Raw genomic sequence first — 25,991 nt, 5'->3', positions numbered from 1 at the left:
TTTAGATTTTCATTGATTTTTAAATTAAAATAACTGTTTATATTTCAGGTTTCACCTCATCCAGGAACACCTGGTGTTTCAAACTGTCCCCAAACGACAGGTGTCAGAGGTAACTGAGGAGGATTAGAAGAAGGGCACCACTTTTTGTTTCTCCCTATGTGAGTTTGTATATTTCTTATGATGACAGTGTCACTACAAGCAATTTCTCTCATTATCTGGTCCAGTGGTTAATTAAGTTTCTCAATATTATCGTGGTTTCCTTTGAAAATTCTTACACTTAACAGATTTAGAAATAACCATGAGCTTTGTATTGTATAAACCCCTATTTACAGATCTAACAATCTAAAATTAGTAATGATTAAAAAAAGGATCATTTAACTGCCATTTGAAACCTTTTGAATAATGGCCTGCAACTATTATATTCTATTTATAGATCTGTACTTTTTGATTACAGGCTTGACTTATTGTCAAATTAAAGATGTCAGAGAGCTCAAAATACAACCAAGTTGAGGAACGTCAACACCCTCAGTCCAGGATATCGGGTTTTACCGAGGGATATCTTAAATTATTGATGTAGAGTCTCTTTGGACCTAAAATTGGATGGACTGTCAGACTATATTGACAGTGGTACCTCTTGTGTCCGAAGTGATAGATTGGATCTGAGATAAAAGTGAAACCTGCATGAGTCTACAATGATATGATACTTGCAGGGGCAGATTTAGGTCAGATTTTCAAGTTTTCATTGACGGACATCTAATTTTTTGCTGTCAGAAGACAGTCAAAATTGGAGGCTGGATCAACAAAGATAATTTGGAAGACTGTCAGAAAATATAATTCTGGATCCGTCTTTGAATTGTTCCTGAAAGTGGAGCCAGAGTCTACAATCATGATATCAATATTAGTTACTAAAATAAAGGTGACAGAGGGGTCTGAGATGCATGCAAACCAAACTGGCAGTAATCTACGTAGGAGAAAGTTGTTTCTTGTGTTATAAAAACACATTTTGTGGTTTTTATGAAGCTTAGTCACCCACTGATGTAGACATCTGATTTAGACCAGGGTTTCAAAAGAGTTTCTCTGAGGGGGGTGTTATGAGTTTGCTCACTGTAAAACAGTTCACTCTAAAAGCATTGCAGCTGGGTGTTTGCTGAAGTTGTGTTTTCGTGTAATGGGAGCTTATGTACAGTGCTCATCAGTACATATAAGTTTTAACATGTTCTATAGAATCTCTTGATGTTAACAAATTTGTGTTTAATGCTGTAAGTATTTCTTATAATTATATATCTCTATTCACTTTTTAATGTGATATGTTGAGTTTATGTATTGTAAAGCAGGGGTCATGGTCTGGCCTGCTCAGTCATGCAAGTAAGAATTATAGGCCTGTAGTCAAAATTTCTGGACATTTGGATTTTAATTAATCCAACTTGAGAAAGGGCAAAGATTGATAGAGAAAAGGCCTTGATCAGATTTTAATTCAAGAAGGACCTTTTTCCACCTTTTTTACAGTATGGAAAGTTGTTCTAATTAGTTTCATCTTTTTATTGTTATAATATGAAGTTGTGACGAATTTCCCATCATAAAAGGCACACATGCATGTGAAGTTTACATATGGGGATAAATTGCAGTACAAAATTATGAAGGCCAATTATGAAAAAAGTGTGGATGAATTTTTTCTTACTTACAGCTCAAACAGCTGTGTATTATATGTCTGCCATGTTTCAGGTTTTTAAGAATTTTTAAATTATTCACCATGAGAAAGTTTTAGTTGTGTTTTAGTTGTCACTGTTTTGTGATTTAGCTACTTGGATTTATACACAGTATATGTGTAACTTTTACATTGTAAATATTTGTATTTGATATGCACTGTATGTATTGTAATTACATTTATGTCTGTAATAAAATAAGTTTTTAAAAATTGTGCTTATGAGGTGTTGTTACATATATTTTGCAATATGAAAATGGAATTTCATAAAAACTTTTTCATTCAACACTCAGATATGAAACATTTAAGACAATGCGGGTGTCAAAGTAAAAAGGGGGGGGAGAATTTCATAAAGTATGTGAAATGTGTCCAAGTTGCACACAAATAAATAAATAATATGATTTTGTTTTCTTAATCTTATAAAGGTTGATGGTAATCAATTTGAAAATGGCACATTTATTGCCGGTTAGAATTTTGAGGGTATAACCTAAGAAAAAAGTTTTTTCTGTATGAAAAAAGTCTTGGATCATTATCATTTAACAAACTTATAAACCTATAAAAAATTAGAGGACTTATCTAGGAATGACAATAATTCCTCTTAAGTTGTCAATAAAAATAAAAGAAATAACAGAAAAGTGTTGACCAATTATGATAATTAAGGTGCCTTTTAAAAAATGTTTCGCATCTCTGGTAAGTTATGAACAATATTCCACCAGATTTAGAACCCTTGTACCTTCAGGCCTAATGATTTCTAGTTGTATTCTCTAATGGAGCTGTAATAAAATTTAAAAAAAAAAGCTTTTAAAAAACTTTAAATTCATAAACTCTGCTGTACACTCAAGGAGATAAGGGGTCTGGTTTGTAACAAAATTAGATAACAAAATAAGGGACCCTTTGTGAAAGAGTCGATACATGTAAGTGGCATGCGTTAATATATTTGTCAAGGCTATACGTGACAAGAGACTCCATCCCCATCCTTATCAGAGTGCCAACAAGTTTAAGGTTTGGCATGCACAGAGGAGGTATATTAGGGACTAATCTTTGTGATATTAATTTTAGTTTGATTTCAGGGGATAGCGCGAACGCAGTCCCCCACGATAAAAAATTACGCACCCGAGTTACCCCTATTTGGGGTAATCGATCAGGTCAGCCAAACCGTATAGTGCAATGGTGAGGCCTCGCTAATGAAGAACCGCCTTAATGATCACGGTTAACTTCTGTGCCAGGTAAGTATGCTTGTATCAGAGCCGTGACCTCATTAGTTTACCTTGCTGCTCGCTGAGATAATAGCTAAGAGAAAAAGAAATAATTATTATTTAGCTATGTTTATAAATTTAACAAAACAATTTAAGGTCACATAGATGAACTCCACATATTTTACGAAGATAATTCTTAATTTTGATTATAATATTAATGAATGTTTCTGGTTGTTACGCTTTTAATTTTAAATTATGCATTTTGCTATTCCCTGGTATCAAAAGGAAATATAAAGACTACTTTTCGCTAAAGATGATCTCTAGATATGTTTTTAGTTATTTTTAGTTTATTATTATTATTATTATTATTATTATTATTGCATTTCCATTGCTAATGCTTAATTTTTTGTAGACGTCGAGTCTACAGTAAAGTCTACGATTTACAGCTTTTCATTGGTTAAGTGCTATCGTTACTGTAGACTTTTGGCCAATCAGAAATTGGAGTGTATGACCAGCCAATCAGGACGCACCTGTGCCACATGGGCAAAAGGACAGGAGGAAGAAGCCCGCCATTGGAACTCAAGGCTAAAACTCAGTATAGCATCGTATTGCATCCTGCAAATCACAGATGCAGGTGTGGCATCACTTTGAGTGAGGGTCTTTTATGCGAGATGGAGTTCCTTCAAAAGAAAATTTTACCGTAAAATGATGAGAAAGAGGTGATTAAATGGCGATTGTACAACAAATGAGGACATTAAGTTTCACATAACTTTATGAATGGAAGCTAAATTAGCTGTACGAGGCCAAAAATAAATAAGAAAACATAATTTTAATGATGTGAAGGGGTAGAGTATTTTGAGCAATGTAATTTTATTGCGTTTGAAACACTTTTGTGACCATACTTTAGCGTTGCTTCTCGTGGAGGGGGTCAACTTTTGGTCTTGGAGTGCAGTAGGGAAGATCCTTTATGTAATCTTATTTTAGATATTAAGTTTATATCTGTTAACAATGTCCCTTTCTATATTTATCATGTAATATTTCTTTTGCTGATCGTTGGGGGAGGGCTTGGCATACTAGCTAAACTTTGAGATCTAGATATGCGTAAGTCGGGGCTATGAAAAGTATCTTAGTCCAGCTATTGCTGTTTTTTATCAGTAGTCAGACACTGATACTTAGCCATTTTAATGACTGATTTTATCTGGCCTTTTAGCATACATGATATTGATGAATGCAGTACCATCACACCATTATCAAAGCAGAAATCAACACACTATTTCAGGGCAAGAAAGAAGTAAACTTCCATTATATGTTATCATAGATGTGATGTCCCACAGGGGGCAACATTAACCCTGAACCTGTTACAGAAATTGAGGTGTGTGCGTTATCTATCTGCAACTGTTGAAGTCAATGAAGATTGTTATAATTTACTTTTCCCCAAAATAGCTAAAACACACACAACAGTTGACTTTTAAAAAAGGCAAAATTGTTTACATTATGTATAAGAACCTTAGAGACTATATGAAATTGGATTTTAATATTTATTTGAGAATTATTCACTTCAAAAGTATCGTGTATACCAATAACACATTATATGTATTTTATTTGCTCACTTTCAGATTAGTTTGAAGAGTCTAGATGAAAAACCTGGGAGTTTCAAGAACAGGACTGTGCTAGCTACGGACAGTGTGGTTTCATTATGTAGAGGGTTGTTGATATGCTGGTTTAAAAATGATCTTACAGAAAAAAAGAAAAACGTGTTGAACTGCCCTACTAGATAATTATGGTGCACAGTTCATGGAATGGCTTGGTGGCTGGAACTGAACTGACCAATGTGGTGCTCCCAGCAGTGCAGTGCTACCTATCCTCATCTTTATCATATGGACTCAATACTGCTATTCTCTCAAAATTAGGTCTGACTTTATCAATCTGTTTACTAAAAACTTATTCGTGGACTCGATCCCACCCGTTTCATCTTAGAATTAGGTTCCACAATATTGATCATCTTACTAAATGCCTATTCATGACCTCAGTCCCACCATTCTTGTCTTAAATTTAGGTCCGACTTTATTGATGGGTTTACTAAACGCCTGTGGACTCGTTCCCACCATTCTTGTCTTAAAATTAGGTCCGTGTATATGTATCGGTTTACTGATTGGCTATTCATGGATGCAATCCCACCATTCTTGTCTTAAAATTAGGTCTGTCTCTATGGATCGGTTTTCTGATCAACTATTCATGGACGCGATCCCATCATTCTCGTCTTAAAATAAGGTCCGTCTACATGGATCAACTTACTGATAGGCTATTCATGGACGCGATCCCACCATTCTTGTTTTAAAATTAGGTCTGACTATATGGATCGACTTACTGATTGGCTATTTATGGACGCAATTCCACCATTCTCATCTAAGAATTGTCTGATTGTATCAATGAGTTTACTAAAAGCTTAATCATGGAATCGTTCCCACCATTCTCGTCTTAAAATTAGGTCCGTCTCTATGGATTGGTTTACTGATAGATTATTCATGGATGCAATCCCACCATTCTCGTCTTAAAATTAGGTCCGTCTCTATGGATCGGTTTACTGATCGGCTATTCATGGACGCAATCCCACCATTCTCATCTAAGAATTATGTCTGTCTATCGATGAGTTACCTAAACACCTATTTGTGGACTCCATCCCACCACTCTCATCTTAGAATTATGACAAACTAAATCGATGGTTTACTGAATTCCAATTCATAGACTCAACCCCACCATTCTGGCCTTAGAATTAGGTCCAAGTATGTAGTATACATGTATTCAGTATACCAAAAGCCTACTCATTGACTCGATTTCACAATTCTGATCTTAGAATAAGGTCCGACTTTATGGATCAGTTACCTAAATGCCTTAATTAGTTACAGTTGACAAAGTTCATTAGTGCTGTTGGTTTTTACTTTGGTATTTTTCTCGCTGTATTTACAATATATTTCTTTAGGGAGTGTGTTATGTATCTGCGGTATGACAGTGGTTTTATGTAATTAAGTTTTAATTGCAATTCAATACAAAAAGACTATTTAACAGAAGCAAGCTTCAATTGCTTTGCCTTCTAGGTCAACCATTGGAAATTAAGGCTTCGTTCACTTGAAAAATCTATTTTATAAAAATCTATTTTCTATTCGCGGTATCTTGTGATCACGGTCTGTGCCCTGAATACCCCGCGGCGGAATTACTGGCAGCGCGAGCCAGTTACTTCCAAAGCTGTAATTAATTCTCGGTTGCGCTCGGAGTGATCACAAGATACCGTGAATAGAAAATAGATTTTTAGAAAATGGATTTTTCATGTGAACGGAGTCTTAACTGAATAATTAGAATTTGATTGAATTCGTCATTTCCAAATTTTAGTTTTAATTTTGTCATTTATAAGATGGGAAGTATTAAGGTGAATGCTAAGAGAGATAATACCTTATCTCCAGTTAAATACTGATCATTTGTGCTTAGATCTGTTTTTGCGTTATGTTTACAACAATAATGTTATAAACTAGAAAAGCACTCCGAGAGCGCAGACCTCCGCCAAGGCAGCGATTTTTGATTATTATTGATTGATTATTGATCCGGATCACCACCAAACACTAATCATCTCTTCCTTGGCCCACTTTGACAGTTCCTGAAAATTTCATCAAAATCGGTCCATAACTTTTGTTGATGACAGACAGACAAACGGGTGAAGACATAACCTTCTTGGCGGAGGTAATTACATACGATACCCTTAATAACCTCTATGTACCATTATTGTTACTTTGTAAAAAAAAATAATAAAAATAAAACAGCACTGATCATAACCTCGCCCAGCTCTGTCAACATTTTTGTACTTTTTATATAAAAATTAAAATAAAAAATACGCTATATAAAAAGTCTTTATTCATGTATCCGATATGAACAGCGCACAGTGATTTTGAGTTCATTAAAATTATGGCTTAGTTTTACGTATGAATGTGGCCTTTGACTAATGTTTGAATGTTATTAGTACTAACAAAATTGCACTGCGGTAAATGGAAATTACATTTAATTTAATGATACATTTTCTACTCAATATCAAGTACATTTTTCACATTGCCTGGTAACAAAGCTTTTGCATACTACAAAAAAGAATGCAGTTTTGTTGTGTTTCACGTTAAACATTTGAATGTTTCTTGTTACGATATCGTCTAGCTAACTCATCGATGTAACTGAATTGATTTTGTAAATGGCTAAAATATTACAAAATACCAAACAAAAACACGTAACGTACGCCAAAACACGTAACGATTTTTTTTTTCTCCTTAACCCAGCATCGCCGCGAAAAATGGCCTCAAATTATTTATTGAGTCATTTAAAATAAATATTCTTCAATTTAGACCCCATTTCCAGAGATTAGATCGATCTACTTTAGATCGACCTAACTCCCTGGGGGTTCACGCGAAATAGCTGTCAGCCGGGCGGACACAAAAGTTATTTACCCCCTTACAGCTTGTAGTAGGTGAGACGGACATTTAAGCCGGATTATCTGACAGTAATCTAGTGAGACTCCCTGCGGGGATAGATCGATCTAAAAGCTCTGGGAATACAGCCTTAGTAAGAAGTTAGACATCATACTCGCTTCCTGAGAAGTGGCAGGTTTAAACTAGAAAGATTGGAGATTGAAAGTTGGCGCTGCGAGCAACAGTAACAACAGTAAGGAAGGTTCAAAATTATGTCCGTTTAGTTTTTCGCCGGAGATCAGATAAATTTGGTGTTTATTTCTTCGTGATTTAAGTTGCTACACTGATGTTAGTAAAGTTCCACTTGGACAAGTAATTTTCCTCGCGTTATCTTTTTAAAACGATTTTCTTAATGTTAAAATTAGACCTATATATTGACAAAGAATGAACACGTTTCCTGCATGTACGCATGGATAACTGCTTATTTCTTGTATCCCATCGATGGTCAAATGAGGGTCGATAGGCATGTTAAAAATGCCTCTTGGAAGGGTGTGTGTAGGATATTGCCTGAGGTGTTAAATCAGTCCGCGTTTGGAGAACATTCCAAGCCCATGGTATTAGTACATTGTTCCTTTTGGAACAAAAAGTAACAGGGGCATTTTAATGTAACATGCTCAACAGAAATCTCACTCCATTTGCAAGAGGTGACTTCAGGGATGCTACTGGCTTCATTGTGACAAGGCACTTGCTCACAGCTCTCGTCTGGCAAGCGATTTGTAGCAGAAACACAGGACTCTGAGGAGGGGACAACCGTCTTTGAGCCCTGATATTAATCCTACTGGGCACCTGTGGCATTACTTGGAATGTGCATTACAGAGGAAAACCAATTCCCAAATAATCTTGACCAATTCCGCCACGCTCTTTAGGATGAATGGGACAATATCCCATATAACAGAATTGTTACCCATGTTGAAGGCTTGTCGCGCCGTCTACAGGAGATAATTGTAGTACGCGGTAGACGCACACGCTGTTAGGCACGTGACCTTTAATGAGCAGACCCTAATGCTAATATTGTGTGTGAATTTGGTGACATTTGATGGCGTCTTTTCAATTTAATAGACATTTCTTTACATCTGTAGAAGTCACAGTGAAACAGTGGATTTGAGGGGGTACCTCAAAATTTTACTAAACGGTATAAAATGTATATTTTCACCACTATTTTGTATTTTTTTTAACCATTAATCATGTTAGTCAGAGTATAATAAAAAGCACTATTTCTAACAATTTACAGCTGTGAGGTGATCATTTGTAAATAAAAGTACAGGGTTACCACTTAATATGGAATATTATTTTTTGGCGAATAAATTTTCTACAAAATATTTAATTTCTCTCTAACTACTTTAATTCCAAAGCTGAGGTGTCACTCCATGTGTAGCCAGATGTGTTACCTAATTACCACACAACTCTCGAAACAATTGATGCATGCAGTTGCATGTCCTGTGGTCAGAAATGTGAGGGGTGGTCTTTTCGGCAATTTCTGCCCTTGTATAAAAACGCATGGGTTTGGTCAATCTTTGGAGCGTGTTTAGAGAAGCAACAAAGGGATCGCTCTGAAACTTGACAGGTACCTTAGTGAAGATATGGTACGACAGCAAAGCAACGCAGCTTACTATGAGATTCTTGCTGTCAGAGAAAATGGCCAGAAACGGACAGCCATTGCCAGGTAATTCAACATTTATCAGGAACCGTTTGTGAAGTCCTCCAAAGAAATGCTGCTACAGGGGCACCTACTCCAATACCTCGAACTGGGTGTCCGCGTATCACACCAAGAAGACAGGATCGCCTTCTCCTTAGTGGAGGCCGTGCTGGTCGTACAAAGACAACCAGTGTCCTCAGAAAAGAGAGGCAGAATGTCATTCAAACGCCCGTTTCAAGGTCCCACGTGAACAAGAGATTTCTGCAAGCCGGTTATTTTGCACGAAGGCCAGTAGGGAAACCACTGTTAACAGCAGGTCATATACAGCGACGTCTGCAAAGGGCTTGGGACCACGTGCGTTTGCAGCCAAAACACGTTGTTTTCAGTGATAAGGCCAGATATGGATTTTTTAGGGTTGATCGTCGAATCCGTGTCCACCGACGTGTACGAGGGGCATAAAACAATGATTTTGTACTGCCTAGGGTGCAAGCAGGGGATGGTAACGTCTCTGTTTGGGGAGTATTTCATGTCGGTGCCCAGAACCAGTTTTTTTTCTAGAAGGCAACCTCATCCAGGATTCCTACAGAGACATTCTACAGCAAACAATGCTTCGATTGGTAAGATTCATCTTCAGGAACAACTTTGTGTACCAAGACGACTGCGCAACCCCACATCGAGGCCGCAGAATCACTGTTTTTCTTCAAAACCAATGGGTTCAGCAACTGCCCTGGCCTGCAAACTCTCCAGATATGAGCCCAATTGAAAATCTGTGGGCGGAAGTAACTCACAGGTTTAATAGCTATGGTCCTTGGCCGGTAAATAGTGATGAACTGCGACAGGCAAATATCACTGCGTGGAATGATATCCCCACCCAAACTCTAAAAAACGTGTCACAGGATATGCCATGTAGGATGAGGTCGCGGCAAGCGGCTGCTGGAGGTCATACCCGCAATTACTGACTTTCCATGATTTACTGTAGTGAGTTCTTTGACTGTGTAACATATCACTGTCCGGAGGTTATCATTTTTTTTAATATCTTATCTTAAAGTTTATACTGACATCAAACTGTTGATATGGTTTTCTGGGGGTGTTCCTTTCTTTTGAATGGCATCTTATGTCAGATTTAATATTATTGACCAAAATATCTCACAACAGAAGACTGGATGTTATTATCACTCTGTGACATACTTTTTTAATGACTCAAGCTAAAAAAAATTAATCAGCACTCAAAAATAACAATGATAAAAAATATTCCATATTAAGTGGTAACCCTGTACATGGAAATGGGGGTGGGACAACCTTTTTGACCAATGTTGTATATATATATATATATACAATGTATGTCGTATCGTATCTTGTGTATTCCTGCACATCACAGACTTACAGAAAGGATCCTTCCTCCTGGGGCAGTCAATATGCGCAATGCAATGTCTACGTGGAATCTCCAACCAAAATCTACTGACAAAAAATGAATGAAATATTGGTTTTGTTAGTGATGCCTTAGAGGAAGATGAAAGGATTGACTTTGATTTATAATCAGGGGATAGCGCGAACGCAGTCCCCCACAATAAAAAATTGCGCACCCGAGTTACCCCTATTTGGGGTAATCGATCAGGTCAGCCAAACCGTATTGTGCAATGGTAAGGCCTCGCTAATGAAGAACCGCCTAAATGATCACGGTTGACTTCTGTGCCAGGTAAGTATGCTTATTAACGACGTTTGACTGGTGTCTTCTACCATAATGTCCGCTGCCATAGTGGGCGAAATGAATTAAGTAGACTGGCGGATACTTATGTTTGTAAATTTATCAAAACGTCATATTGCCACAGGTGTTTCAGTATAATGGTAATAAAACGCTATCCAGGATTTTGATTTTATAACAAAAAATAGTGTTAGATGCAATCATTAATTTTTCATTTATTCAAAACCATATGTCTTATAAGTTATCTTCCGGCATACAAAGGGTAATTATGTACATTCAAAAATAACGAAAGTCGTCGTGTTAACTTGGGGATCGAAGTTAGTGTGAAATGAGTGTAATGTATTTTCACCTCAAACAGCCTTCAAACAGAATGTGCACAATTTCCCCATATTGGACGCTCTTTCATAATAAAACGGCATTCCATTGGAACTGCAGACTCTTGGTCAATCAGAGTTTGGAGTCTACGACCATTGTAGACAACCAGCCAATTGGGACAAAGATGTGTCACATGGCGAGAGGAAGCCCACAATGCAGAACCAATTAAATACCCCGCGATCACAAGCATGCACGTACAATGTATGCCGTATCGTATCTTGTGTAATGTTGCACATCACAGTCATTCATAAAGGATCTTTAGTCAAGGCGAAATGCACTGTTTACGTTGAATCTCCGACTAAAATCTATTGACTAAAAATGAGTGAGATATTAGTTTTGTTGGCGATACCTCAGAGGAAGATTAGTGGATTGATTTTGATTTCATAATCAGGGGATAGCGCGAACGCAGTCCCCCACAATAAAAAATTGCGCACCCGAGTTACCCCTATTTGGGGTAATCGATCAGGTCAGCCAAACCGTATTGTGCAATGGTGAGGCCTCGCTAATGAAGAACCGCCTTATTGATCACGGTTAACTTCTGTGCCAGGTAAGTATGCTTATTAATGACGTTTGACTGGTGTCTTCGACCATGCTGTCCGCTGCCATGGTGGGCGAAGTGAATTAAGCAGACTGGCGGATACTTATGTTTGTAAATTTATCAAAACGTCATATTGCCACAGGTGTTTCAGTATAATGGTAATAAGACGATATCCAGGATTTTGATTTTATAACATAAAAGAGGTGGCTTTCAATTTTTCATTTATTCAAAACCATATGTCAAATAAGTTGTTATCTTCCGGCATACAAAGGGTAATTATGTACATTCAAAAATAACGAAAGTCGTCGTATTTACTTGGGGATCGAAGTTGGTGTGTAGTGAGTGTAATGGTTTTTTCATCTCAAACGGCCTTCGAACAGAATGTGTACAATTTCCCCATATTAGAAGCTCTTTTACAATAAAAAGCACTCGTGGAGCGGTAATAGTCTACGTTCAACGGCATTCCCTTGGTTAGGAGATGTTCTTATAAAACCATCTAGTTCTGTAAAAGATCTGGGAGTTACCCTCGATGAAAATGGCACTATGGGCAAGCGTGTATCTGAAGTGTGTAAATCAGCATCTTATGCACTATGGCGCATTGGAAAAATAAGGAAAGTGTTAGATAACAAAACCACTGAAAAATTAGTACATGCATTTATATCATCAAGATTAGATTACTGCAATAGTCTCTTTGGTATTTGTGACTATCAGATTAAAAAGTTACAAGTTATTCAAAACTCAGCTGCAAGACTGGTTTGTCAAATTAAGTACAATAGTACACACCATATCACTCCCATTCTGAAAGAATTACACTGGCTGCCTGTGAAGCAGAGGATTGATTTTAAAGTACTCTGTATTATTTTTAAGGCGATCCATTCACAAGGACCATTATATTTATCTGATCTTATCCGTTTTAACTTACCACGGCGGTCCACACGTTTTAATACTGAGAATGATTTTATTTTAGAACATTCTGTTTTAGAGAAGGGGTGCCTAAAAAGTTATGGAGATCGTGCTTTTATGATCTACGCCCCAAAAGTGTGGAATGGTCTACCAAATTTTATTAGGAAAACAGAAGACTTTGACAATTTTAAATCTCTTTTAAAGACCCACTTTTTTAATTCTGTCTATATCTCTTAGATTTTATTTTAATATATATATGTTTTTTTTTTAATAAGATTGATTTTTAGTAGTGTAAATTTTAAATGGTTTCCAATGAGAGTTTATGATTAAAATATTGTAGTCATTTTAATGATTTTAGTATATTAGCCATTATTGTAAGGCGCCTTGAGATAGAATGTAAGGCGCCATGTAAGAATCTTATTATTATTATTATTATTAAACGTCTACAGTAACTGTAGACTTTTGGCCAATCAAAGTGTCTACGATCACTGTAGACAACCAGCCAATGGGGACAAAGATGTGTAATATGGCGAGAGGAAGCCCACAATGCAGAACCAATTAAATACCCCGCGATCACAAGCATGCATGTACAATGTATGCCGTATCGTATCTTGTGTTATGTTGCACATCACAGTCATTCATAAAGGATCTTTAGTCAAGGCGAAATGCACTGTTTACGTGGAATCTCCGACTAAAATCTATTGACTTAAAATGAGTGAGATATTAGTTTTGTTGGTGATACCTCAGAGGAAGATTAGTGGATTGATTTTGATTTCATAATCAGGGGATAGCGCGAACGCAGTCCCCCACAATAAAAAATTGCGCACCCGAGTTACCCCTATTTGGGGTAATCGATCAGGTCAGCCAAACCGTATTGTGCAATGGTGAGGCCTCGCTAATGAAGAACCGCCTTAATGATCACGGTTAACTTCTGTGCCAGGTAAGTATGCTTATTGATGACGTTTGACTGGTGTCTTCGACCATGCTGTCCGCTGCCATGGTGGGCGAAGTGAATTAAGCAGACTGGCGGATACTTATGTTTGTAAATTTATCACAACGTCATATTGCCACAGGTGTTTCAGTTTAATGGTAATAAGATGATATCCAGGATTTTGATTTTATAGCATAAAAGAAGTGTTTTATGCATTCATTAATTTTTCATTTATTCAAAACCAAGTTGTTATCTTCCGGCATACAAAGGGTAATTATGTGCATTCAAAAACAACGAAAGTCGTCTATTAATTTGGGGATCGAAGTTGATGTGAAGTTAGTGTAATGATTTAAATAAATCAAATAAATATCTCGCAATCGATCTTGTTTAATGCTGCACATCACAGTCGTACAGTACATTAAGGATCTTCCAACCTGGTTCAGTCAATGCGGACTTTCACGCCTCATTTTCCACCGTACTCTTATAACCATTCGTTCTCTATATTTTTTTCAAAGCCAGGAGTTTGCCTGTGCATTAACACGTCTACATATGGATCCGGTCAGACGTAGCAAAGTACTTTTTTTTCAAAAATGATATAATTATCGACAGTGCAACTGTACAAACAAGAAAACCGATAAATGATAACCCAATACTTTCTCCATGTAGTAATACTCTGTGCCTTGACTAGTATATATTAGCAAGGAGTTATAACAGAACCTTCTGTTATAACTCCTTGATATTAGTCATCCCAAGAAGTTATAACTTCTTGGTCATCCGTACAGTGGCATTGTTTACTTTTTTCACATGAAAGTGATCATTATCGTATGTATAATGTATCTACACTTGGCTATTTGTACTATAATGACATATCTCTCTCTCTCCCTCTCTCTCATATTTCCGTAGCATACGGTAGCGGTATAACTACGTCATTCATATTACCGCCTGTGAGTCAAGCACAGACTTAAGGCTCCTCACTTGGGAGCATGTGACCGTGAACGAAACCCAGGGTCAACAACACACCTGACACAAAGGGAGTCAACAGCGCACGAGACGCGGAAGTCGCAGCTACAGTAGCAGGTGTGTGCAGGTGAAGAAGATCTAGCCTTGAGGGTGGAGAGTTTGGTGTTCCAGTTTTAAGTATTTAATCTCGCCCCCGTGTGCTGGCAATTTCATTCTTCGACTGAGTACGCTGGCTGTCTAGTCCTGCCGACGCTCACCTGTTAACGCTTAGGTAAGACATATAAGACCCTATAAGCCTTGGTCATTTTGTACAGAGCCTATGAAGATTGAGGTGTACTTTAGGACAGTTAAGTACCAAAAATGACATCAATCACACCGGATTCTGAGCAGGTTTAAAAGTCGATCTAGAGCGTTTGCTAGCATAGTCGTTTGTTCATGATCAAGTGTTGCGTGTGACCCAGATTTGTTTTGCCAATAACAAACATAACAGGTTAACGTAACGCATGGTAAGACAGTCTGATGGGGAAACGTGGTAAGGCCTACATAAGCCCTGGTGCAGTTCGTTTGAGGGCAAGTACAATAGTCAGTCTCAAATATGACAGGCTACATCAAAACTTTGAAACATAATATATAAAATAAATAAATGACCAATCGATCCGTAAGCAATCGATCCCTTTATGCCCATTGTGATGAGTTCCTATATATCACTCGCTACGAATTTCACAGCTATACGCGACGTGGGCGCTGCAGTTTTAATGATAATGATCCATCCAGTGTGTAATGAAAAAATTATAAAAGGCATAAAAATAGATTTCCATACGCTAAAGACGTCTGTTCCTGTGTGTTTGTGTTAACGTGTAATTTGATCTTATCAGTATGGACAATAATGTTCAACTTTTCTGCCTATCAAAACTTACATCTTATTCGTCTTCTTTTCGCAAAAACACCTCTAACGACGTCTGTTTGGCAGTAGTGTTAGAAACTAGCTAGTGATACTGAGAAATAGAGATAACTAGATGATTAAAAGTCGTCGTTATGTTTTCTTTCATTACAATCGCAAGTTTGGGACCATTTTCCGTGTTTATATCATCATACTAGAATGGCATTATTTTATATATATATAATTATGGGCCTTAAGAGCACACTCTGTCTCCGCTGGTCTGGCCATGAAACGAACGAGTCACACCGCCCTGGAGATATTATTTTGTATTATTTTAATCATGGGCAGTATGAGTAATGTTTCACTGCAACAGGGGGAGGGAGGCTTTTGGCATTTTACCACCCTCTTTCTAAAAAGGTTATTCCATCAACAATGTTTACAATAACCTTATATTGGGGAACGAAAGCAGCTAATTACAGGACATACGCACATGAGTCATATGTACCTTGCAGGAAACAAAAAGGGAAATGTTTTTACTCTCTCACTCTTTTTTGTCTTCTCTTAAAATTGATTTCGGACTCTATAATTTTCATCGATCTCTATTCCAGACCACGGACACGATGAATCTCTTCATACGGATAACAATAGTGGTGGCGATAGTCACACTGGACTCGCCTGTCCAGTCATGTGACCCCAAGCCAATGATCAGACGCCACGAGGGGACCAGGAAATGCATGTACAAGGACACACGGGGGATCAAGACAATCGGGATAGGTTTTAACCTGCAGCTCCAGGGTGCACAGCAAGCCTTAGCGTCCGTCGGAGCAGATTTTAACAAGATTTTCAACGGTGCTTCAACGCCCGTAGATCAGACATGCGACTGCAGCAAAGTCGTCTGCCTGAATGACACCCAGATTGAGGGTCTTTTTAATTATTCAGTCAAACAGGCACTAATGGACGCCTCCAGACTGATGTCTAACTTCCCAAGCTTGTGCTGTCCTGTCCAGAATGCCGTGGTTGACATGGCGTACAATTTGGGCGGGACGAAACTAGCCACTTTCACGGTTTTCCTCGGGTACTTCCGGGTCAACAACTGGCAGGGCGCCGCGGACGACTTAATGCTGACCAAGTACTGCCAAGACTACGACACTGCTTCTAGGTGTTTGGAGTTGTCAGGACACATCCGTCTGGGCTGCCCGTGTTTCGGCAGCTACCCCAGCCAGTGCCCGATTTCCAGTGCCTGCTGTGGCCTGAACACCAAATGCTGCTCCTACACGATGCCGTTCCTCGGCTACGTCAAGAAGAACCTGACCGAGAGTTGGTGCTGCCCCCTAGCGGACGGCGCGTGCTGTGCCCCGGATCAGCACTGCTGTCCAAAGGATTACCCGGTATGTTGCGGCGCCCCGGACCAGCACTGCTGCAAGCTGGAGTTTCCCATCTGTTGTCCTGACAACCGGTGTTGTCCCACCAACTACCCTGTGTGTGGCAGTGGGGGGTACTGTAAGGCGCGGGATGGGAGCGGCCAGGTCCTGGGACTGCTCAGAGCGCCCTCTAAAGTCGGTCTAAAGAAGCAGACCGAAAAGAAAAAGTTGAACTTTATTGAGACCAATGAAGTGAAATAGAAGCAGAGATGATACTCGCATTATGTGTATATATATTGTTAAAAAGAACTGCTTTTTGTTTATTCTGAAAACAAATATACTCTTTTCAAGTCTAGGGCACAAATTAAATGTTTTGGTCACAATTGCATCGTTTATATGCCCGCGGTGTTCATTAAAATTTGGATTTATTAAATAGAAATTGTCCGGCGAAATCAAATTACCACGGGGTTATATTTTTTAAAATGTAGAGTAGCCTACAAAATCTAGTGTAAAGTGAGCTTTACAAAACTGTTCGAGGTCATGATTTAAACGTTGGACGTTAGCGTTATAAAGAAATTTACGACAGAAGCGAAAAAAAAAAAAAAAAAAGAAAGAAACAATCATGTTCACAATTCTTTAACAATCGCTGTGACTGTGATTTGTAATCATACATGCTTACATTTTATTATTTCAACAATATCAGATCTAGAATCTTGGTAATATGCGAAACCTTGCACTTTCTACGTATATCTGTTTTACTTAAGATTAATCATTTGAATGATATTAAGATAGATATTTAAGTGGAATTTGTTTTTATAAGATATGTGATATCGTAAGTCAGGGATGAGACCCTATCTGCATATTACAGTTAAAACATTCCTGATTTAGTGTTACGCTGCATATAGCGCAAATTAAAATCGCAATCATGTCAAAATTGGTTAAATCTTGTTGAACGTGAACATATTGAAGTAAAGGTCGCAATATATAGCTTCAAATGGCTTTTGGTTTTCGTATTATTTCATGATAAACTATCACGTTGTCTTTTCTCGGAAAGTTTTAAGATTTGATTTTATTTTGCATAAACATTAAAGAAAAATCGGAGCAAGCTGTTTGTGGTTCGCGTTGGGTTAAAAAGCTTACTTTGTAATTGTTAATATAATGTCCCTTCTGCTTACCGGTTGATCAAGTGACTTGATATAGACAGAACACAACACTTATCAAATTTATATTATAATTCATTATAAAAATTGAAGTCTCAATCACTTCTTTAAAATAACGCCACCTTTACTTCATAGACCTAGTGTGTAAAGATTCTATACAAACAGTTGAAATATTATCAGGGATCATTGTTTCCACTGGCGCATTTATGAAATCGTCACTAAAACGAAAGTGTTCCTCTAATTTACTTAATCTCCTGTATTATCAACATTCTGGTGATATTTTCTTAGTCCCTATCCAGAACAATGTCTTACATTTAGCACTTGAAAAAGAAATCTCTTTTGCAGTTTACACGATCATATTTGTCTGTGAAAATGAAAATGTTCCTTGCACGAGACGATTCAGTGACTTATTGAGAATCACGTAACTTGTGTGTGTTACACCCAGAATTGCCGACATAACACAACAGATCCATCCTTTGCCTTAAAAACGATGTTTTATCATCAATTCTCACACTCTGCAAGCATCCCTATAAAAGATGCAGTTCATCACAAATGGTTCACCTTTTGGGTAAATCAGATTGCTAAATGTGAAATGCAGTTTTAATAATTCCTTCTAAAACGCGACTCTGTATCCTTTCCTCCTCATTTACTACTGAATCCATTTAAAGCAGTCCATATAAAAAGCGTGTCATTTGATGTACTTTTCCATGAATTTTTTGTGGAATTCTGATCGTAAGGAGTCATTGATAAAGCCACGTTTGCTCTTGTCCTCTTCGCCTCTCGCACAGTTTTTGAATACGACATCATCATCCCATCTGGAATGGAAACAGTGGATTAACACTGATTAAATTTTTAAAGTCAAAGAAGTAATTAACACATTATCTACCTGTTTGGTTGATATAGATATCCGATTCACCTTATTAGTGACATATTTTAAACCCAGGTGCAATTTCACAATTTAAACAAGAAAAGAATTGCAGTTTTCATTATTGCTAACAAAGAATTCAAAGATGACTAATTTAGCAAATGTTATTTACTAGAGCAGTAGAAAGTGGAAGTTATCCCATTTGTATTATAAAATTTATCAATGCACACTTTAAAGGGGGTGAACTACACTTGCATCAGTGTGATCAATACACAGCTGATAACCCACACTTCTCTCTTTAAAACTTTAAGTGATCAAATGCACAGAAAATGATTGCAAATCACTAGAAATAATTATTTAATTCATTTTTAGACCCCAGAAAGTGAGGTTCTCTTTTCAGAGGTAACTGGTGGTGAACAAACCTTCTTTTGACTTTGAAGTCTGTCTTGGCAGTGTCCGCCTGGTTATGGAGTAGAGGATTTCCCTTGATGATGTTCTCCATCCTGATGCGCTCCTCTTCTGCTTTACGCTCAGCTTCCTGGTATAGTAACATACACAGGTCAAAGGTCACACCATGCATATCATGTTTCACAATATATTAATCAGTAAAAACAATACCTGTACTTTAATTTTGTACTTTCATTCATGTGATATTTCATAATATTTAAAAACTAAAATAATTCATCAATTTTCATCAACGCACTGTATGCACTAGGTTGTTAATTAAGCAAAAGCTTAAAGTAGTGATTTCTAATCGCAATTAACTGCATTCGACATATATCCTTTTATTTCTGCAGTTGAAAATAATCAATATTTAATGTCCCTTGATCTTAGAAAGACTTGCCTTCTTGGCCGCCTCTGAGGCTCTTTCTTTCTTTATCTTCTGGAGTTCAGCTAACAGTGCTGCTGTATCATCCTCGTCATCACTGCTGTCTTCTTCCTCATCCTGAAATATTGATAACAGCAATTACAGACAAAGTTTTAAAGTAGTTTTTGTCAACAGGCTCCATCTCTCTCTCTAAACAAGCACATTTCTGATCTTTTTGACTCAGTTTCTATGTATTATACTTCTTTTTAGTTCACTGTTGAGACAGTGAAATACTTTCTGATGATATATATCTCATTTATATTATATTTAAATGACTGAATTAATGCTTTTATCACTGAAATAACCTCCGTTGTGATTTAATATAACATTTCAAAATGAAAGAATTGCAGTCATAGAGTGGTTTTTCTATAAAACAAGAATAAGTTTAATATATCGAACTCACATCATCATCGTCAATGGGATCATCTGCATCCAGGTTTGCTGCTGGGATCTGATCTAGTCTAGGTCTCTTACTGCTACTGCTATCTGTATATACAAATAGATACCCTTGTTATCCACATGATATTCTGATGAGGAGGATATATTAGATTTTCAATAAGTTATTACATGGTAAGATGTGTGAAGTGTGTTGTGTCATGATAAGGGGTGCTCAGTGTTTTAGTAAGACTTTTGAAAACAAAGTTTATTTTGATCCGAATTTTTGCAAACTAAGTTCAGTTTTTAAAATGCTCACAACTAAAACGATATCTGACCAACCGATAAAAATATATTGAAATATTTCATTTAACAATTCCCAATGTCATCCTATCAGTTTCTTATATCACCTTCCTCATCACCATCATTATTATAGGTTCATACACTTTTTTAAAATTAAATATGTTTTACATGTTCCTCACCTCTCCCCCTATCTCTGTCTCTCTTTTCCCGCGCTGCTCTCTCCCTCTCCTCCAAATGGCTGCGGAAATCACGGCTGCGCAGGTCATCAGCTGTGTTCTGGCCATCTTGTCTGAAATACAGCATGATGTGTATCAACACAATCACTGTCACAACTAACACACTGACTTTTCCATTAAAGAAGAGGGAAGAGGGGACAGAACATTTCACCTATTACAAAGTTACTGGCACAAATTACAAAACACATTGTGCTTTATTCCTTTCAGGATCGGGGAAAGTACACAGAAGTGAACTAAATATTCCTTTAACAAAGTTATTGCCACAAGCAGCACTTAAAAACTGCCTTCTTAAAAATGTTTCCTAATACCTATAGAACAATCACTCACTTCAATACCATCTAAATGTATATGATGATGTCTCAACTACCACAATTTACAATATGTACCACATAATGTACTCAAAGTTACTGAAGGAACTGAAGGGAATTTTAATAGCTAAAATGGATCATCTTGCATCTATTTGTATGTGTGTATACATAATATAAAAGTTAAAATTATGCAATCAGTTTTTTAATGTTTTTAATCAGTAAAAATGATTAGTACAATTCATGAATTTTGTTGTCAACAGCACAGCTGCTTTTTTTGGTAGAACTGGTATTAAATTATTTCTAATAGGAAACAAGAAAACAAATCCAATATTTTTACAAGATGATTAAATATTTCAACCAAGCTACACCTTACCTGTACTTGAGTTTAGTATGTGATGGTAAATCTCTGCTGGAATACTGTTTGGACAAAGCACCGAGATCCCTTTCTCCTTTCCCAGTCCCTCCCCGCGCTGGCTCAAATGTTGGACGCGCAGCTGTAGTCATCTCTCTGCTGGTCTACTGCAGTGTGAAACAGCTAAGCTGCAGTTATGTGAACCAGCTATGGGAAGCAGTCTTAAGTGTTCTGAAATAAGAGAAAATAGACACTAAGTTTAACGCACATCAGATCCTATACCAAGAACGTTGGATTAGAGATATAGAAGGACTGTAGTCATCCAGGGCTGTGCTGGTCTACTGTGATGTGACACAACATGTGTCAAACAGTCTTAAGTATTCTGAAATAGAAAAAATATACAATAAGTTTAAAGCAAGGCAAGAAAATCAGATCATATACCAAGAATGATGGATTAGAGATGTTGTAATCAGAGTTTTTTCCTTCCTCCACCTGGTCTGCTCATCATGTGCCAAGATAGGCCCCAACAGGTGAGTGAGTCGGGTCAGGTGGGGAGAGCACGCCCCCTACTGACGATTGTCAATATTGTGACATCATACCCGTCGCTGTGGCATTGTCTAGGATCTTCCACTCCGATTCGGACGTGCTACGATCGAGGATCTCTACAACTCTCACAGAGCCTAGCAACAGCCACAGTGATCACTCTCCAATTCAGTAAGTAGACACCGTGAATACTTTAGAGAACTAAAAGAGCTGAGCCTAATTAGCTTTCAAGATCTCATAAGATAGTAACATAAAGTTTTACATGGAGCATTCAAGTGATGAATGGAAGTGATTAAGTAATGAAAAAGATGAAAATCCTGGAGGCACATCCTTGTAGCGATTTGGGGTGAGTGCAGAAAAATCACCAGCCAGACCAGGAATCGAACCCGGGACCCCTCGCTTACAGGGCGAGTGCTCTTACCTACTGAGCTACCCGGCCGGTTCTACCTGCCCCTGGCACTACACTCCTCCCCCCCAAATGCCGAAAGACGCGAGCCCTATCTCTCACAACCGCTGCCACCATTGTAGCGATTTGGGGTGAGTGCAGAAAAATCACCAGCCAGACCAGGAATCGAACCCGGGACCCCTCGCTTACAGGGCGAGTGCTCTTACCTACTGAGCTACCCGGCCGGTTCTACCTGCCCCTGGCACTACATCCTGAATACTTTCACCAATGATACTAGGGCAACAGACTGACAATATTTTACCCTTGGAAAGATACTTCTAGAAACCTTCCTGGTTTAAAGATTATTATTCAGTTCAGAACGTGAACTTGAACGTAATCCAGAAATAAAGAAGAGCCATTTCATTTTTCAGACTTCAACTTCTACACATACAAGTTAAGGGCAATCAAGCAACAACGATGTTTTACGACGAAGGAGAAAAACCGCAAAGTTATCGCCTTTATGTACACAATAAATTAAATACATATAAAAAGTATATAACTTTGGTATGTTTTACATCCCTTACCGTACACAAAAAGGCCCAATCCACGCCAAATCAATACAATATTTCGAAAAATCCTTCTCACATGAACATAACGGAAGTTACTTCGCTACCATACTGAACATAATGCGCATGCGTCATGTATTATACTCTCAATTCCAAACAAATTTACTTATTTTATACTATATGCAGCCTTAGATTAGCATATGTATGTGACTGAGAAAATATTCACAAAAAAATAATTATTTTACCCATATGTGAATGCGTATGATTATTCCGCCTATGTTACATACAGGGCATTTTCTAGTCATTCACAACAGGAGTTGGAGGCTAAAGTTTAGAGGCTAAACTCGAATGAACACAAAATGTGAAAGGAGGCCGACTTCGTTTGTACTCGACCCGTGATTTTTCACGCTTCTCTACCGAGATGAGGACTTACCAGTTACTTTTTTGTTGCAGTGTATACATCAGCCTCTTAGGAGGCACGAAATCAAACCTTAACTTATATATGGATAGAGAAGAGACGCGAAAACTTCTCGGTAAGTCCGATAATTTATGATTTACATCATTTGATAGAACGAGATCTAGCCTAGACTAGAGAGAGGAATATAGTATATGCCAAACTGTACGTGTACAAGATATGTGCGACTGCTATAGCAGTGTAATTTGTCTTCAAGTTACTTGTATACTCGCAGAAACATAACCCATCTCCTATTTCAAACTATTTGGGACTTGCAGTCCTTTGAGGTTTGCGTACTACACTTGTTTATGATATTATATTTATTATTTATATAACAATCAGCGGTATTAACCGATTACAGTGACGTCATATTTGCTCCGTAACACTAGTCCCGCGGCCATGCTGGAGGGAAAGAACGACGGGGAATAGTAGCGGTAATGTAGGTGAACCAATTAAAATAAAATAAACTTCATATCGCGATCAAGTACACCAAAAGGAAAAGGATATATACAAGCTGAAGCTTCAGCTGATCAGCAGGATCGACCAATATGAACTCAAGACAGTCTAAAAACGTGAAACCCTACCAAATGCTACTTATCCAACATCGTGTTGTCAGAAGATAGTTCAGTTATCTTGTACTTCGATTTTTCTTGTTCATTGGGTAATGACAGTTATAGTTTGAGAGAGTTTAATGTGTAATCATAAGTTTAACCTTACATAGAAGCAACTTTTTTCATAAAGGATAGATATAAGGAGAAATTTGAGCTAATCATCAGGATAAACCCTTGTGGAGTCAACGAAGAATGTATGCAGGATTGTCTTATGACATGAAATATTGCTGTCAGTTATGACTTATCTCTACATCGTGAAGCTGTCAGAAATTATTTCAGCATTCTTGTACTTCATATTGGTTCATGAGAAAGTACATGTAACAAGACTGTTGTTTGAGAGAGTTTAATATTCACCATGAATGCAACCATTTATATAAGCAACATTGTTAGCATTTTCTTATTATTCAGTCATTCACAGAAGCAAGGCATTTTTCACACTTATGTATTTATGATGTCCAATGTAAAATAACAATAATTCAGTTCATGAATTGATCTTCATTTCTGCAACCATTTGCTTAAACATATAGGAAAAGTACACATTTTGTATGAATAAAAGTGAACATGAAATGCTGAGTTCTGAGTGTCGCTTCAATTAAATAACTCCTGTCATGCACTGGATTTAACTCTCCTGATATTCAGATCCTGTCTCCTCAGCTGGTCACAAAGACTTAGGAATATTTTTTGCTGCTTCTACCTTGTGTGTCATCTAGTTGCCTTTTGTACCAGTCATCAAAAACTTCCGTTTTTATCTTTTTTTTTTTTTGGATAATTTACTTGCACCCAATCAGTGTGGCTTGGTGGAAAATGCCTGATTAATTTCCTAAATGTAAATTAATAGAAAGATAACAATAGTGATTTTTATTCATATTGTAACTTACAACATTACAGTTGAAGGGAGCAGAATTTAACATTTTTACAAAGGAAAGTGCAAATTCATTTCATGAGGTTATATGTCAATTACGCCTACACCTGAAGTAGAATTTACTTGCAAAATAAAATTACTCTTATCACTACACCAAATCGAAAATTAAGCCACTAACTTCCAAATACACATCACACAGGTAATTGATTTAATTGGCCCAGCTCAGCTGTGTACAGTACAAATTTAGCCTTGACACTAATTGGCAATAATGCTAACCAGGTATTAAAGAGGTAGGTGACAGCCGATAAAATCTAGAGAGCAACGTAACTGATAACAAATTACACCCAAGGCAAAAGTCGAAACCCTGCCTGGGTATTTCCACACGTTTTAACAAATTAACACACTCTCCACCCAAACTTTTTGGGCACTACGTACTTTAAATATATATGCAGTGTACGTGCGCCCCAAACGTACACACCTAGGTCTTTGGTTTTCTACTGTTTTTTTTTCTTTTATGGTAAAATCTGCACAGCTGGCTCTTCATTCTTTGCTATTAAATAAATTAGTTTTATCCTTTACTTTTCCGAAGAGTGTTGATTCAAAGCCACCTCGCCGTCTCTCCTCCGTTTATGGTTTTAGTTCCTTCACCATTGATTGTTACCACTGCAGGCAGTCTGTGAACGCTTGTAAAGTTAGTTTTCTTCTCTCGATCATATAAACTGCAGTAATTCATCATTTTGCTCGGTTAAATATCAAAGAAAATACAGAAAACGAAAACTGAACTACAGACATGGCTTGTTCATGCGCAGCAGACGATTCCGGTTTCCCTCCAGTATGGCTGCCGTTTGTTTTGATGACGCAGGCTCTAATGGGTCAATAGATCTTTTCCATCAGTGTATCACACCTTTACTTTGGGACAGACTTTGAGGCAGGTTTAGGGATGGGAAGCTTATATCCTTTGGATTGGTCGGCATTGTGACTGGGGTTGATATTATTATTTTTGATTGGTATGTCTACTTTTAAAGATATCTCCGACAGCTTCTATGAAAATGTGTCTTGTGCCCCATGCCCTTATGAAGCTTTTTTTTCACTTATTGAAGAGAAGACGTGTTTTAGGTAAACACCCGTGATTTCAGGGAGGAGTAGAATTTTGGATCTTCACCTCCTATATGATAACATGTTATAATACTGCACACAAATATATAGTTGATGGCCAGTGGTTCAAGGGACAGCATATGACGTCTGTTTTGTCAGTGTGACTAATGCTTTTCTGCCGCATAAGGTACTGGTCTTATGCCTGTGGCCAGAAAAATTTTGTTTGGACCATTAGTTCTTCAAAATACTAGTACTATAGTACTAGTATGTGAATTCAGTTGTCTAACAGGCAAAAGAGCTTCTGATTTGATTTATATCAAAA

General features: G+C 37.5%; 4 protein-coding genes, 2 long non-coding RNA genes and 4 other non-coding genes across 16 annotated transcripts in view; 4 read left to right on the top strand and 6 right to left on the bottom strand.

Annotated features, from left to right (window-relative positions):
* Positions 1–1,920, top strand: part of LOC106160591 (uncharacterized) — a 51,896-nt gene extending 49,976 nt beyond the window's left edge. For all 6 annotated transcript variants that reach the window (XM_086997612.1, XM_086997614.1, XM_086997613.1 and 3 more), the window contains 2 exons: positions 49–158; positions 455–1,920. In XM_086997612.1, the coding sequence (XP_086853738.1) occupies positions 49–127 (79 nt within the window). In that variant the 3' untranslated portion in view covers positions 128–158; positions 455–1,920. The remainder of the gene's footprint in view (positions 1–48; positions 159–454) is intronic.
* Positions 1,921–2,769: 849 nt separating this feature from the next.
* Positions 2,770–2,936, bottom strand: LOC112041649 (U1 spliceosomal RNA). The gene has a single exon (XR_002886310.1). It is a non-coding gene; the product is annotated as a U1 spliceosomal RNA (small nuclear RNA).
* Positions 2,937–3,416: 480 nt separating this feature from the next.
* Positions 3,417–6,728, top strand: LOC106152084 (uncharacterized). Its single transcript, XR_001237291.3, has 3 exons — positions 3,417–3,617; positions 4,178–4,270; positions 4,515–6,728. It is a non-coding gene; the product is annotated as an uncharacterized LOC106152084 (long non-coding RNA).
* A 3,845-nt stretch (positions 6,729–10,573) lies between these two features.
* LOC112041650 (U1 spliceosomal RNA) lies at positions 10,574–10,740 on the bottom strand. The gene has a single exon (XR_002886311.2). It is a non-coding gene; the product is annotated as a U1 spliceosomal RNA (small nuclear RNA).
* A 761-nt stretch (positions 10,741–11,501) lies between these two features.
* LOC112041651 (U1 spliceosomal RNA) lies at positions 11,502–11,668 on the bottom strand. Its single transcript, XR_002886312.2, has one exon. It is a non-coding gene; the product is annotated as a U1 spliceosomal RNA (small nuclear RNA).
* A 1,667-nt stretch (positions 11,669–13,335) lies between these two features.
* On the bottom strand, positions 13,336–13,502 carry LOC147759679 (U1 spliceosomal RNA). The gene has a single exon (XR_015331562.1). It is a non-coding gene; the product is annotated as a U1 spliceosomal RNA (small nuclear RNA).
* A 932-nt stretch (positions 13,503–14,434) lies between these two features.
* On the top strand, positions 14,435–17,685 carry LOC106152131 (uncharacterized). Of its 2 annotated transcripts, none has more exons than XM_013525633.3 (2): positions 14,435–14,562; positions 15,934–17,685. In XM_013525633.3, the coding sequence occupies exon 2, from the start codon at positions 15,946–15,948 to the stop codon at positions 16,945–16,947; it is 1,002 nt and encodes a 333-aa protein (XP_013381087.2). In that variant the 5' UTR covers positions 14,435–14,562; positions 15,934–15,945; the 3' UTR covers positions 16,948–17,685. The 2 variants fall into 2 exon arrangements, with proteins under 2 accessions (XP_013381087.2, XP_013381080.2); XM_013525626.3 differs by having other exon boundaries at positions 14,443–14,716.
* Positions 17,686–17,894: 209 nt separating this feature from the next.
* LOC106160596 (spliceosome-associated protein CWC15 homolog) lies at positions 17,895–22,809 on the bottom strand. Its single transcript, XM_086998139.1, has 7 exons — positions 22,666–22,809; positions 21,175–21,384; positions 20,437–20,546; positions 19,983–20,065; positions 19,552–19,657; positions 19,134–19,245; positions 17,895–18,661 (listed from the first exon to the last, which is right to left on the bottom strand). Exons 2-7 carry the CDS (start codon positions 21,303–21,305, stop codon positions 18,535–18,537), a joined length of 669 nt encoding a protein of 222 aa, XP_086854265.1. The 5' UTR covers positions 21,306–21,384; positions 22,666–22,809; the 3' UTR covers positions 17,895–18,534.
* A 160-nt stretch (positions 22,810–22,969) lies between these two features.
* Positions 22,970–25,991, top strand: part of LOC106160592 (inactive tyrosine-protein kinase RYK) — a 32,996-nt gene continuing 29,974 nt past the window's right edge. Inside the window, exon 1 of the mRNA XM_086998137.1 lies at positions 22,970–23,180. Within this exon, the coding sequence (XP_086854263.1) occupies positions 23,069–23,180 (112 nt within the window). The 5' untranslated portion in view covers positions 22,970–23,068. The remainder of the gene's footprint in view (positions 23,181–25,991) is intronic.
* LOC147759678 (uncharacterized) lies at positions 24,042–25,462 on the bottom strand. Its single transcript, XR_015331537.1, has 2 exons — positions 25,010–25,462; positions 24,042–24,532 (listed from the first exon to the last, which is right to left on the bottom strand). It is a non-coding gene; the product is annotated as an uncharacterized LOC147759678 (long non-coding RNA).

The sequence above is a fragment of the Lingula anatina genome, chromosome 10, assembly GCF_051362555.1.
Source record: "Lingula anatina isolate TDL-2025a chromosome 10, LinAna3.0, whole genome shotgun sequence".
Classification (NCBI taxonomy): domain Eukaryota; kingdom Metazoa; phylum Brachiopoda; class Lingulata; order Lingulida; family Lingulidae; genus Lingula; species Lingula anatina.
This window is presented reverse-complemented; position numbering and strand designations above follow the sequence as displayed.